The sequence below is a fragment of the Trichomycterus rosablanca genome, chromosome 8, assembly GCF_030014385.1.
Source record: "Trichomycterus rosablanca isolate fTriRos1 chromosome 8, fTriRos1.hap1, whole genome shotgun sequence".
In the NCBI taxonomy this organism is placed as follows: Eukaryota; Metazoa; Chordata; class Actinopteri; order Siluriformes; family Trichomycteridae; genus Trichomycterus; species Trichomycterus rosablanca.
The window spans coordinates 2,931,723-2,947,104 of record NC_085995.1 but is presented as its reverse complement, the minus strand read 5'-3'; the positions used below and the strand labels follow the sequence as shown (position 1 = coordinate 2,947,104).

The 15,382-nt window shown below is 44.4% G+C and overlaps 1 protein-coding gene across 1 annotated transcript; it reads right to left on the bottom strand.

The window, feature by feature from the left end:
* Nucleotides 1-518: 518 nt before the first annotated feature.
* nup62l (nucleoporin 62 like) lies at nt 519-15,050 on the bottom strand. Its single transcript, XM_063000371.1, has 13 exons — nt 14,976-15,050; nt 12,159-13,393; nt 8,496-8,755; nt 8,350-8,412; nt 7,513-7,614; nt 6,276-6,392; nt 5,477-5,561; nt 4,787-4,931; nt 2,965-3,014; nt 1,152-1,286; nt 955-1,066; nt 773-839; nt 519-696 (listed from the first exon to the last, which is right to left on the bottom strand). The coding sequence occupies exons 2-13, from the start codon at nt 13,373-13,375 to the stop codon at nt 605-607; spliced, it is 2,445 nt and encodes an 814-aa protein (XP_062856441.1). The 5' UTR covers nt 13,376-13,393; nt 14,976-15,050; the 3' UTR covers nt 519-604.
* Between the last annotated feature and the right edge of the window lie 332 nt (nt 15,051-15,382).

The window sequence follows — 15,382 nt, the reverse complement described above, 5'->3', positions numbered from 1 at the left end:
AAACTCCACACAGAAAGGACCCGGACCGCCCCGCCTGGGGATCGAACCCACGACCTTCTTGCTGTGAGGAGACAGTGCTACCCATCGAGCCACCATGCTAATCGTTTAATTTTTAAAAGGTATTCAACCTAATCTTGTGTGTCCGTTTGACTTTGTTCCTTTCGCAAAATCAGGACAATATTTAAAGCAACAAAATATGAAATGTAACCGGGGTGTCTAAACTTTCTGCCATGTGTATGTTTTTTGCTATATACATGTTACTAGATATTTGTGGGAGCTATTTCAGTCACCTCGAAGTGAAGTTAGAAAGCTCAGTCTGTAAGAACTACATGTTAAAATCTTTATAGTCACTGTGTGTGTCTAATTAAAGACAAAATACTCAATTGGATGGACACAGACAATAGTCTGTTTATTTCTAGCTCAAGGTATTCATTTGTCTTTGTTTCTTTCGCAGCATCAGGCCAGTGTTTAAAAACAATGTAAAATCAAAACCTTAAGATAATCAAAGCAAAGCAACAAAAAGTACAGATCTTTATTGGGAAACACAAAAACCTAAACGACGACGTTCATTTACAACACAGCAAGTTTTATTTTCGGTTTTAAATCACTGGAAACTCAGACGGAAGCTTTTCTCCTGCTCCTTACTGCGACTCTCACACAGTTTGGACACTTCCTCCACTCGTCTCTGCAGCAGAACTGCACAGAACACGACCATCAGAGATTAGAAACGACACATCACATCAGAGTTGTGAACGAATGATGAGACACTAACCTGAGTTCTGCTCGACCCACTGCAGAGAGTCCATGTGCGCGTTGAGGATTTTGCAGATTTGCTGAAGCTGAAATGTAAAAAAAAATGGTCAGGTGTCTACATACGTTTGGCCCTGAGCCATGCATATTGATCTAACTGTAATTCCTAGTCATCGTTTCATTTAAATAATACATTTCACATACCGGATCACTCGTGTCGGTCAGTCCGTTAGACGTGTTGAGGTGCTCGATGATCTCCTTCAGATCCTGAGACATTCTCTTCAGCTGGGCGTCAACATTTTCTGCCAGCTTATACCTTAAGATATGATGAGAATGATTTTAAAACGGAAGAACACACACCAGAACAGCAGAACAGTCTTCAAGCACAAGAATTCATTCACGTTCTCTCCCGCTCCTCGTCTGCGTTCTGCATGTAGATGGTTCCGCTCTGCTCCTTCACAGACTCCTCGAGTGGAATGAGAAGATCCTCCAGCTCCTTCTGCTGGGAGAGGATAAAATCCAACTCCTGATCCAGCCTGAGGTAGAAGCACAGCAGATATAAGATCGGACACCGATCCGTCTGGCTGTCAGGGCTTCGCAGTGTGTTGTTTGTTATTATCTAGGGCATGTTTGGTATTCGCAACAAGCAAACAGTATTTTTAAAGAGTATTTTTTCATGCACTTTAGCCCCTGTTTGTGTTTTTTCTTTTTACCTCTCCGCTATAAAAACACTAAACTTTGCATCCTAGAAATAATGTTTATAGGGACTGTGCAATAACCTTCTTCTTTTTTTTCTTTAAAGTTCTTCAAGACCACACGAGTGTTTTTGTATCTGGATGTGTATATGTTTATTTGTAAATACACGTGTGTATATACAGGGGTTGGACAAAATAACTGAAACACCTGTCATTTTAGTGTGGGAGGTTTCATGGCTAAATTGGACCAGTCTGGTGGCCAATCTTCATTAATTGCACATTGCACCAGTAAGAGCAGAGTGTGAAGGTTCAATTAGCAGGGTAAGAGCACAGTTTTGCTCAAAATATTGCAATGCACACAACATTATGGATGTGGTTTGTCCTTCTTGGTGGATTGCTGACATTACCCTGGATACCGTGGCTCTTGATACATCACAAAGACTTGCTGTCTTGGTCACAGATGCGCCAGCAAGACGTGCACCAACAATTTGTCCTCTTTTGAACTCTGGTATGTCACCCATAATGTTGTGTGCATTGCAATATCTGGTCCAATTTAGCCATGAAACCTCCCACACTAAAATGACAGGTGTTTCAGTTATTTTGTCCAACCCCTGTATATACAGTATGTGTGTGTTTACATACATGTATCGTCAAGGAGATGCTCAAAAATTTCATTGTGCAATGACAATAAAGGCATTCTATTCTATTCTCTTCTTTTTCTCCCAATTTAGCACAGCCAATCTGCTGCTGGAGACCCGGACGGCATCCAAAGAGGGTGTATATACGCCTGACACACACTCCCTCCGATATAGTAAAAGTATGTTAAACGAGAGTCCCGTAATTATCATTTCACTTGCAAGTTCATCGATTACCATAGAGGGGAGGCACACACTACCTTATTATTCATCAGGCTTATCGTTCCAAGTAACCTAAATACTAGTATTAGCATGAATAACACCCTTAAACAAGGAGCAATATTATTATCCTGTTATCCTGGGGGTGGGTGCTTAGGTGGCACAGCAATAACACACACTAGCCCACAAGTGCTGACATCCCGAGCTTGCGAGTTCGAATCTCGGCTCTGCTAACGGCCGGCCGGGCGCCCACACAGACAGCGATTGGCTCATTCGAGGAAATGACGACCTGTACTACAACAGGAGATGATGGGAGATCGGTACGCAAGTCTCCGTGCGCAATACGGATCTCCATATGAACCCGCCTGGTGCAGGTAAAAAGAAGCACGTGTCGGAGGGGAGCGCGTGTTAGTCACGGCTCTCCTCGGCGAGAGGCAGGAATACAAATCGGATAGCTGGATACGATTAGACTGGGAGGAAAGTTGAAACAAATGCATAAAGAATTTTATCCTAGTGGCCATTATGATTAAATTAAATGAATAAAGACCAATTGTTTATGGTTTCGTTTATATATAAGGCCTAGTACGACGTGTGGCAATATAATTCCAGTATATCTCATATATCTACACCGAGCAACATCACACAAGCTAAGATCAAAACTTTACCTTCTTTGGTCCAGTTTGACTTTCTCCATGTCCTTATGAAGGGATGTAATCTAAACAAACAACAGTTTAATCAACTTTAACAAACAGCTCATGTTAGAACGGGGAAAAAAAACACACATTTGTTTACCAAACGTTTATTGTCTATTTAATAAACAAGTTCGTTTGATACGCAACATGTTTAGCATCTTGTGCAAATCCAAAACATGTTGCTCAACCTTTAGCAACAACGACTAAACACCTTGTTCCTCTTTAGGATTCGACTTGCACATCACTGAGGGGGAATCCGAGCTCCACACAGAGCCACCAAAAGTATTCACTCACCCATCCAGATCATTGAATTCAGGTGTTCCGATCACTCCCATGGCCACGGGTGTATAAAACCGAGCACCTGGGCATATGCAGACCGCTTCTGCACACATTAGTGAAAGAACGGGCCGCTCTCAGGAGCTCAGTGAATTCCAGCGTGGTACCGTGATAGGATGCCACCTGTGCAACAAGTCCAGTCGTGAAATTTCCTCGCTACTAATATTCCACAGTCAAGTGTCAACTTTGTGGGAACGTTTTGGGGATGGCCCCTTCCTGTTCCAACACGACTGCGCACCAGTGCACAAAGCACGAGGTCCATAAAGACGTGGATGAGCGAGTTTGACCGGCCTGCACAGAGTCCTGACCTCAACCCGGCAGAACACATTTGGGATGAATTAGAGCGGAGACTGCGAGCCAGGCTTCTGGAAATTCCCATAAACACACTCCTAAACCTTGTGGAAAGCCGTCCCAGAAGACAAAGGGTGGGTCGACATCATATTAAACCCTATGGATTAAGAAGTCACTCAAGTTCATATATGTGTGAAGGCAGACGAGCGAATACTTTTGGCACTATAGTGTTTGATGCTCCTGAGAGAGTGAAATTCATTGTTTCCTCATCAGTCTTCGATGTAGCAACGCTCCTCCACACTCAAATTACTTTAATATCTGACTTCTATTAAACGTTCTTACTATGAAATGCAGAATTTGACTTAACAAGAAACCCATTGTCCAAAAAAGCTTTTCTTTTTCCATTTTTTTATTCGTCTGTTTTGAGGACATTAATCCAAATCATAACATGGGAATCATCCAGGTGCTTTTGTGCGAATGACAGACGAGCACTGACGTTTTTCTTGGTTAGTAGTAGCTACCTTCCCATGAATCCAATTGCTGCCAAAGGTGACACTGGCTTTAGATGCGTTGTGGGATCTTTTCATATTTTTATATATATGTGGTGACTGAATCCTTGGAGAATTTTAGCAGGCTGACCATTACTGGGTACATTGGGGACAGTGGTAGCCTAATGGGTAGAGCTTTGGGCCATCAACTGAAAGGTTGAAAGTTCGAATCCCAGTACTGTTGGGTCCTTGAGCAAGGCCCTTAACCCTCTCTGCTCCAGGGGCGCCGTACGATGGCTGACCCGGCGCTCTGACCCCAGCTTCCAAACAAGCTAGGTTACGTGAAGAAAGAATTCTATTAATTATCTATTAAGTAATCGATCAAGCAAGCAAGTCAATCGACGCTAATAATCCAGAAGAATCTTCATGCGTTTGAGCCTCAGCCTTTGATGATTGTATGAATAACCGCTCCAGTTAAGGGTTGCCACGTCTCTGCATATAGTGCAACCCTTTTATATATAAGTTACAAGCTCCCCATACTCTTGGCCATATTTCGCAGAAAGAAGTTTGAAGTCTGAGTCAGAATTAATGTAGAATTTTCTAAATAACAATAATGAAATAAAAAAAAGGCTTTAAAATAGAGAATTCACGGCGTTTTGTACTCGACAGTAACGAGCTACCTTTTCTCCGTTCTCCACCAGCATGCGGTCCCAGGCGTTGACCTGAGTGGCCTGCTGCAGGAAGTGTCTCTCCTGGTCCTCCAGCTCCGAGCTCCACTTATTGATCAGGGATTCCAGCTGGGCGTACGCCATCACCGGCGCAGCACTGAGTAAAGCACGGTGAAGTGTTAATAAATCCGTTCCAATGCATCGCACATTAATACGTTTGATTGACTGATTCGTTTTTAACGCCGTACCGACACACTGGGGTCATTTATACGGCGGTACTCAAGTTGCTTCTTCATTTTGTGTCATTTAAGACAAATTATAAAAGACGTTTTAGATTTAAATATGTTAAAAAATTCATTATTTTCCCTGGTGCTGCAGATTTAAGCACATTTCGTGTCTCGTTTTCATTAAAAAAAAACCTCAGTCTTTCGGAGTGTAGTGTTTTGCAGTCTGTCAGTACGTGTTTGATTGTTAGTCTCTCTTTACATCGATGGCAGGTTGGAGCATCTTCCCTGGTGAGGAGATGCTTGTGCGTTAACATAGAGTGTCCGATTCGGCATCTTGTGAGGATGGTTCGGTTTAGTCGGCTGTCCATTCTAGTGTAGGTTTGTCCTACTGTTGGCTCCATTTCGTACAGTTTTGTTTTGTGGTTTACTGTTTCATTCGTTCTATATTATTACGTTATGTTAGCGTGTACTATACCTGGTGGTAGCGGGAGCAGTGGTGCTGGTCAGTGTAGAAGATGCGGCGGGTTTCAGAGACGGTGAGAAGCCCGTGGTGGCAGCAGCTACGGACAGACTGGATATTAGTTCTATGAATTCTAATAGCGCTTTCATCATTTCTTGATAGTCGGATGTTATTGCTAGATGTCACCACTGTGAGGCACTGTTCTCGAATGCTACAAAAGCAGTCTTTAGTCTGGAAAAGTGGCAAACTGGGATCGACTTTAGTGGCAAGATTTTGAATCTCTCAAGTTAGATAAAGCATTCATCCAGAAGATGGACGGTAACTAGAGTTCAGGTTTGCTGTAACTGTATAGGTTGGAGTTTCTATGCGCTGTGATGGATTTACGCCCTTTCCAGGGTATTGCTGCCTTGCACCCAGTGTTTCCTGGTGGAAACTAATAAAACATTAAATTTTCCGACTTTCCCTTGCTTGTTCTTGGATAAATAGAGAGCAGAGTCTTGCTGGAAATGAGGAAACGTGCATGTTGGAGGGGCCGTGTGACAGTCTAAGGTCCTTCTCGATTAAAAGTGGGGGCAGGAGCAGAGGGTGCAACTTAAAAAATTAAGAAAAAAAAACAGAAAATCAATATAAAACATCGTAAAAATTATTTTAGAACATCGATTTTGGCATTTTAGGTCATTAGTGGCCCAAATAGGTGGATAGGTAGGTAGGTAGGTAGGTAGGTAGGTAGGTAGAATCTATTTACCTACAGTAATGTGTTCAAGTCTGATAGTCAAAGCAAATAATGATCCAAAGTCCAATCAAGTATCGTTACCTGTAGTGGAAGCACTGGTGGTGGCAGCTCCTAACGGTTTAAGGGTTAAAATAGTGGACGCTAAGGGTGCAGATGCTGCTGCTGCTGCTGGGACTGCTGAGTTTGGGGCGCCACCCACTGTTAGAAGAGAGATGTACAGTTACTGCTGTTTATCTAAACATAAGCAAAAATCAAGATGCCGAGTTGGTTGCTGGCACATGTACACATGGTTAAAACCACCTCCTTGTTTCTACCCTCACTGTCCAATTTATCAGCTCCACTTACCATATAGGAGCACTTTGTAGTTCTACAATTACTGACTGTATAGCACATGCTGTGCTTCAATGGTCAGGACCCCCACAGGACCACCACAGAGCAGGTATTATTTAGGTGGTGGACCATTCTCAGCACTGCAGTGACACTGACATGGTGCTGGTATGAGTGGATCAGACACAGCAGCGCTGCTGGAGTTTTTAAACACCTCACTGTCACTGCTGGACTGAGAATAGTCCACCAACCAAAAATACCCAGCCGACAGCGCCCCGTGGGCAGCGTCCTGTGACCACTGATGAAGGTCTAGAAGATGAGCGACTCAAACAGCAGCAATAGATGAGCGATCGTCTCTGACTTTACATCTACAAGGTAAACCGACTAGGTAGGAGTGTCTAATAGAGTGGACAGTGAGTGGACACGGTATTTAAAAACTCCAGCAGCGCTGCTGTGTCTGATCCACCACCTAAATAATACCTGCTCTGTGGGGGTCCTGACCACTGAAGAACAGGGTGAAAGCAGGCTAAAACAGTATGCAGAGAAACAGATGGACTACAGTCAGTAATTGTAGAACTACAAAGTGCTTCTATATGGTAAGTGGAGCTGATAAATTGGACAGTGAGTGTAGAAACAAGGAGGTGGTTTTAATGTTACGGCTGATCGGTGTATGAACTGACAGTATAGTTAAACAGATGAACTCATATAGACACAGGTAAGAAGATTTAGCTCATATTCCCATTTAAACCAGTATTCCAAGGATACTGCTACAATGGAAAGGTAGCGGATGTGTACGTGGTGGACACGATGCATCAATTACATTGCATGACTGGTTTAGACCAATTAAAAGAGTCTCTGTCTGTCTTTTCTACTCATAATCCAGTCTCTGAGGTATTTCATTAAGGGTTTTTTCCACCACAGCAGTGTACCTAATAAAGAGGCTAGAGAGTTTGTGCCTATTGCATATTGCAAACCTCCTATAGATGCTTACATATGAAGCCTGTCGTTGTAGTTGAGGCAGAGGGGGCAGCAAACAAAGAGGAAGCAAAAGCAGGTTGGGCAGGAGCTGCAGTACCAGCAGGAGCGGGCGTGGCTGGAAAAAAAAGGACAGAAATGAAAAACATTTAGTCACAAACCTATTTCTGCTCCACACACACACACACACACACACACACACACACACACACACACACACACACACACACACACACACACACACACACACACACACACACACACGAACGACATTATTCTAGTCAAGGAAGAACTGTGACATTTATTATTTGTAAACAGTGGAAAGTAGTGGAGGGGGGGAAACACAACACAGGCTTTTTCCTTCTGCACTCATTTACATTTTTGGCATTTAGCAGTATATCGTGTAAGCAATTGAGGGTTAAGAGCCTTGCTTAAGGGCCCGACAGGGGCAACCTGACAGTGGTGGGGTTTGAACAACCGGTACACGCGTTCGGTACAGTCTGCTTCTTTACACCTGCACCAGGCTGGTTCATACGGAGATCCGTATCGCGCACAGAGACTAACATACCGATCTCCATCATCTCCCGTCTCTGTGCAGGTCTGCGCGACCTCGAGACGCTGTGCCACACCAGCTCCAACCCCCCGGTATAATAGTTCTTTAAGGGTATTATTAATACCCACTGGGACAACCGACCTGATTGGTCATTCTACAAGAGCACCGGAAAACCGCAGAGAGAATAGCGCGGTACTTTATACATCTCTCTGTAGCAATCCGCCACTGTGCGGTGAAAAGAAGTGGCTGACACATGTCGAAGGAAATCATAATAAGAAAATGCAGAAATCATGACAACACCTGAAGGTTTGATGCCCAAGCTGAGTCCAGTGGTGGGAGCTGCAGAGGCTGGTGCAGCCAGACCTGTTCAGTTTAGGGAAGAACAGTAAATTAGTCATAACATATTTTAACTCTTTCATAATAAAACATGATCAGTTCCAGCTCACCTGTGCTTTGGCCACCCAGCGAGAAGGACGGGGTGGCCTGTGCCGCTGTGGCGGCAGGGGCCTGAATCTTGGACCCTCCGAAGCTGAAGCCTCCGGTCGATGGCTGTGTGGAAGATGCATTCTGAGTCGCGAGAGCTCCGAATGAGAAACCCGTACCACCGGTGGCGGCGGCCCCGAGGGCTCCCAAAGCTGGAGCTGTATTGGCGGGCTGAGGGGCTGGAGTCGGGTTCGGGTTCGGGTTCAGTTTTGGAGCGGTCGCACTGAACGGACAAGCGGAGTGAGATTTTTGAGTAAGATCAGAAAATATTACACACATTTTAAAGCCCGATTTGGGTTTAAGATAAGAGATAAGATAAGATAAGATAAGACTTTATTGATCCCCTTAGGGAAATTAACTAGTTACAGCAGTATGAAGACAAGAATACAAGAATTACAACTAAGTAAAAAATATTGCACACATAGTGTGTAGTTATATCTAAAAAATAATATATACATTAAAAATATGCAAAATATATTAAGTTATTGCACTTATTGTGAATAGGTTACATATTGCACTTGTTATTACACCCAACATGAAAGATTAGGAATGAGTGATATTATTTAGAGATGGGACGATCGGGGTTTTTGGCACCGATTCCGATCTCCGATCTCCTTTCAGGGACATAGCCGATAGCCGATTGCGATCGGGGGGGAGGGGTTAGCAAGTGAAGATACACCGGAGCAGCGCGCGCGCGTTTGTGTGTGTGTGTGTGCGCCTTTAGAAGAGATGCTTTGTTCACTGTATCGCTATAAGTGATTCATTGATTCACGAGTCATTTTTCGCGAAGCGTAAGTTTCTCTTCTCAGTTATCTCTCCGTGTTTACTGTTATTAATTAAATGTCGTGGTTTTAAATAAACACCAGCTACTACAGAACATTCTGTGTGACTCTCTTACATTAAAAAGCTTCATTAAAAAGCTTAATTAAACCGCTATTACCACAAATCTGTAACCGACCGTCAGACTCGTTCCGTCTAAGGAGCTAAAAGTTGAGCAGATGATCCTGAACTAACGAATTTGGTAATGAATAAACTTTTGCCTCTGATTGGCTCTGTAACGTTTTCTGTTCTCATCTACATCACAAGTAAGAACCGCTCACGATTTACCAAAGTGAACCAGGAGTTTATATAACGTGCTGATAGAATCGACTCGGATGGGATCGGGTTGAATTATCTTTTTAAAGTAAATATTACAATCAGCAAAATTACATCGTATGTATGATGCACAACGTTAATGATGTTATTTTAGGTCATGAAGAGCTTTCACTGTGGTTTCTGTACGATGGTTGATGAATGGTGATGTGATGGTTGGTGCGTCGTAGCTCAAAGTCTGGATCGATCCACTGAGCTGTTAACTTAACATGATCTTTATATATCACACGATCGGATCGGCTACTTTTAGGAAATATCGCCGATCGCCGATAGCATATTTTGATTAAAAATCGGCCGATACCGATTCATAGCCGATCGATCGTCCCATCTCTAATATTATTATATATTATTATTGTTGTAAGCTCTGATGGCTGCGGGGAATGAAGGACCTGCGGTAGCGCTCCTTCTTACACATGGGGTACTGAAGGAGCTTGTTAGGTCTCCTACAGACTCATGTAGTGGATGTGTGGTGATGTCCAGGATGGATGACAGCTTGGCTATCATCCTCCTTTCTCCCACCTCCTCTACAGGTTCGAGAGGACAGTTCTCGCTTTCTTGATCAGCTTGTTCAGAAATAATAAAAGCACATCCAGCTTTAGGGTTAATCACAGGTACTGTATGTATTTAGGAGCAACAGATTAAAATATATGACCGTTACAGTCAAATGTAATGCTTTTCACTTTAGTTACGTTGCTGTAATTCATGGCGAGATCACTGAATATTCCCGCCTGCTTAAAAATCAACTGATGTGGTGGCACGACTTGAAGTTTGACATGTTCTTCCTGCGTCCACTACTATTTGTTCCCTCCTCCCGAAACATACAGCAGTGCTCTGAGGAGCCACCAGGTATAAATGAGTGAGTACATGTCTTCCTGTCTACGATTAATCATCTGCTTTACCACTTGCTTTATCCTGGTGAGGGTCACAGTGGGTCAAATGCACTGCGTAAAAGGTAGAAAACGCCCTGGACAGGCTACCATCTTCATATGTGATTGTTTGTTTGTTTGTTTGTTGTTGTTTAACGCCATGTTTACCCATTGGTCATTCTCATGGCAAGATAGGTACCTAGCTTGGTTCGGGTGATTTATTCATGTCCTTTCTGTGTTTGTTTCTAGATGTGTGTTATCAGTCCTGTATTTTTCAAATAACTGATCAGAAGATTTCTACCATCGTGTTTGGAATTGCGAGTCTTCGTCGTCCTATGTTATATTTTGTGCATTTTGTCAATAAATGTTCGATGGTTGCTTGTGTGTTACAGCGTTCTCCCTTCACCAGGTGTACATGTGTATGTCGTCTGCTCCAGTCTCTTTCCAGCTGGTAGTGTTGGACGTGTTTGGATGTACCCGTTCTTTGCGCCACCTGTTTTTAATATAGTCCGTGATTGATTGTTTTATATCCGCTTTCCCGTTTCCTGCAATGCCGCCGTGTCCTGGGACCCAGCACAGTCTGAGGTCATATCTCCGTTTGTGAAGTTCTTCTAGTTTTCCTAGTACTTCATTTAGGATTGGGTGATGTAGGGAGAGTGTTTCCATTTCTTGGAGGCAGGACTGAGAGATTTCTTCATATGTGAGCCCTCAGTTTTATATTCATGAAGAGTTTAAGTCGAAAATTTCTCTTAAAAGATACCTGGGACAGTCAAACGGAATATGCCTGACGGATGATTGTACAGTAATTACGTGGAGTGTAAGTGTGTGTGTTTAAACAATCTAATTAGTGAGTAGTGTAGCTGAAATAGTAAAGGGGAGTCCACATACTATTGGCCCGCTTTCTCAACTCTTTGATTCATATTTATATTGTAATTAGGGATGAATCAATACCATTTTTTCCCAACCGAGTACAGAGTGTTTGTGCGCTGACGTGATGAAATCAAGGAGGAAAAATAAATGAATCTGAGTGGATTTGGCAACACGAGCAGCACGGATCGTTCTGTAGTGAGTTGGAGGTTAATAAATATTTTTGCAATGTTGGTGTTTTGTTGTTATGTTTTGTAGAGAACGATCAGGTCAGAAATACTGTAAAACGTGTGTGTGTGTGCTGATGTATTCTGATATAAACTATATTACGCCCCTGTCCCACCTGTTTACGCTCCTCTCCTGCGTTCTCGTTGGCTGTTCGACATGTCACTCGTTCCCAGTCGCACATCTCAGATCGGATATCTGACGTGCTAGAAAACTCGATCCAGCGAGCGCTCGGCGAGCCGGTCGGATCGAGTCGTCGGATAGTTCACACTTAGCGAGCGAACGCCGAGTTGCTCCCGAGCCGGCAAATCTAGCGCCGACCGACACGCAGCAACGTGCACTAGGCTCGCGGTATCGGATGTTTAGTATCGGAGCCTCGTCTGCGAGTACGAGTTAATGAGCGCGGCAAATCTAGCGCCGACCAGTCGCCAGTATCGGTACTCATGCATCTCTAATTGTAATATGATCCGTTAATTCCTTTTCAGCTCCAACAAACAAACATCAATTAATTCTTACCCAAAAGCGAATCCTCCACCAGCAGTGTTGGTCTGTGTTTGGCTCATAAAGCTGAATCCACCCTGGGAGGCCCCACTGACTGCGGTGGGTTGTGAGAGGAGCCCCGCTAGTTGGGAGGTTGCTGCCGGCGCCTGAGATTGAGGCTGACTTGCTGCACCGTAGGTAAACCCTCCTCCTCCTGCTGCTGCTGCTGCTGCTGCTGCTGGCGTGCTTGTCGGCAGGCCGAAACCTCCTCCTACTCCTCCTCCTCCTGCTGCTGCTGCTGCTGCCGGCGTGCTTGTCTGCAGGCCGAAACCTCCTCCTGCTGCAGGCATGTTTGTCTGCAGGCCGAAACCTCCTCCTGCTGCAGGCATGTTTGTCTGCAGGCCGAAACCTCCTCCTGCTGCAGGCATGTTTGTCTGCAGGCCGAAACCTCCTCCTGCTGCAGGCGTGTTTGTCTGCAGGCCGAAACCTCCTCCTGCTGCAGGCGTGTTTGTCGGCAGGCCGAAACCTCCTCCTGCTGCAGGCGTGTTTGTCGGCAGGCCGAAACCTCCTCCTGCTGCAGGCGTGTTTGTCTGCAGGCCGAAACCTCCTGCTACTCCTGCTGCTGCCGGCATGCTTGTCGGCAAGCCGAAACCTCCTCCTCCTGCTGCAGGCGTGTTTGTCGGCAGGCCGAAACCTCCTCCTGCTGCTGCCGGCATGCTTGTCTGCAGGCCGAAACCTCCTCCTCCTGCTGCAGGCATGCTTGTCTGCAGGCCGAAACCTCCTCCTACTGCTGCTGCCGGCATGTTTGTCGGCAGGCCGAAACCTCCTCCTGTTGCTGCCGGCATGTTTGTCTGCAAGCCGAAACCTCCTCCTGTTGCTGCTGGCATGTTTGTCTGCAAGCCGAAACCTCCTCCTGCTGCCGGCGTGTTTGTCGGCAGGCCGAAACCTCCTGCTACTCCTGCTGCTGCCGGCATGTTTGTCGGCATGCCGAAACCTCCTCCTGCTGCTGCCGGCATGTTTGTCGGCATGCCGAAACCTCCTCCTGCTGCTGCCAGCGTGTTTGTCTGCAGGGTGAAACCTCCTCCTCCTCCTGCAGGCGTGTTTGTCTGCAGGGTGAAACCTCCTCCTCCTCCCGCTGCAGGCGTGTTTGTCTGCTGGCCGAAACCTGGGGCCGTCCCAGCGGACCCTGTGGTTTTAACGGCTCCAAAATTAAACCCACCTCCAACGGTGCTCTGTCCAAAGCTAAATGCCATGGTTCCGCTTTTAACCAGCTAAAATATAAAACGATTTAATGTTATTACGGTTTACATCGGATTACATTGCATTAGGCATTTTGATTTGATATGCTGCTGAAGCTATATTAAAAAAAATATTTCTTTCATTTTAACACGTTTCCTAAACTGAAAGAGGTACAATCACAGTCTGTGGCAGTTAACTGGGCTTTAAATACCAATATCCACTAATGTGTCGTCCAGCCTTGTGCCCAAGTTCACTGCCATTCATTTGACACCAAATGTATTTACTGACTTCCTCTCTAAGCAGGTTGAACAGGCTCTGGTGAGAGGACAGACGTGCAGTCTTCATACTTATTTTATTTTTATAACATGGGCCCCGTCAAACTGCAAGTCAGCTATAAACTGGAGCCGAATCGGACCCTAACGAGACAATACACTCTGCAGACACGAATCCTGAGCAGGTGCAGACTCAGTGCCAACAGTCTTACCATCAGTAATGACAGACACCGAAACTTCTGGCTGCCCGGAGGAGAGACCAATATATAATAGAGACCAAAAATAAAGTTTTATTTGTCACATACAGGTCACACGTGGTATAACTAGCGGTGAAATGCTTTATCAACTGCACGGTCACATTTATACTAAATAAAAAATGAACACAAAATAGAACAAAACAGAAATAACTTTACAAAAAATATAGAACATTAAGAGCTAAAAAAAACTTTAAGTAGATATAAATTTAAAGTAAAAAAAAAGGTGCAATGTAAGTCTTAAAGAGAATACTTATTTATTTAATGTATTTATTAGGAATTTAACGTCACGGGCGGCACAGTGGCTAGGTGGGTAGCACTGTCGCCTCACAGCGAGAAGGTCCTGGGTTCGATCTCCAGGTGGGGCGGTCCGGGTCCTTTCTGTGCAGTTTGCATGTTCTCCCCATGTCTGCGTGAAAGTGGGTTTCCTCCGGGTGCTCCGGTTTCCTCCCACAGTCCAAAGACGTGCAAGTGAGGTGAACTGGAGACACTAAATTGTCCATGACTGTGTTTGACATTAAACCTGTCTGTGAACTGATGAATCTTGTGTAATTAGTCATTAATAAGTGTAAAACATGCCGTTAAAGTCATAATAAATAAATCAATTTAGCACATTAATATGCAGTCATGCTAATAAGCCATAAATAAAGTGATTTAATGTGTGTTGCCCTGTAGTAAGGTAGAGCCTGGGTGCCTGGTCCTCCACGACCCTGATCAGGATGTACTGGTTAGTGATTCTCAGAAGTGAAGAGCTGTGACGCAGCCATTTATAAAGTACTAGCCATATGTCACAAACGTACAAATGATCATTAATAAATATATTAAACACAAATAAACATATTTATTATAGTTAATTTAAACTATATTACGATTTACAGTTTATTAAACCCTCAAACATCAGCAGCATGCGGTTGCTAGGCTAACCTGCATAGCTAACATGCTAACGGTTAGCTAACAGATATGTGCGTTTTTAAAGAAAAATCTCCACCGTGGATCGATTTAAATATTTACAAATAAACTGTCAACTTAAAATAAAGCGAATTAAACATTTAAAGCTGAATATAACTCAAAAAGTGAGAAACTTTTACCTCAGGATTAAAGTTGAAAATCTGTTTCCATTCGAGCTGAGCGCGGAAAACACAGACGTCAATCTAGGACCCCGGAGCCTCCACACAGGGCGTCCGACTCACGCCTGCTTAAAAATCAACAGCCGTGGTGGCGCGGCTTTGTCGAGTTTAACATGTTCTCCCCTCCTCCCAAAATACACAGAAGTTCTCTGAAGAGCCAGTAGGTATAAATGAATGAGCAAATCTAAGTCTAAATGTGTGTTGCTTTGCAATGATCTGCCTTTCTGTATACAGTTTACGGCACGGTGGCTCGGTGGGTAGCACTATCGCCTCACAGCAAGAAGGTCCTGGGTTCGATCCCCAGGTGGGGCGGTCCGGGTCCTTTCTGTGTGGAGTTTGCATGTTCTCCCGTGTCTGCGTGGGTTTAC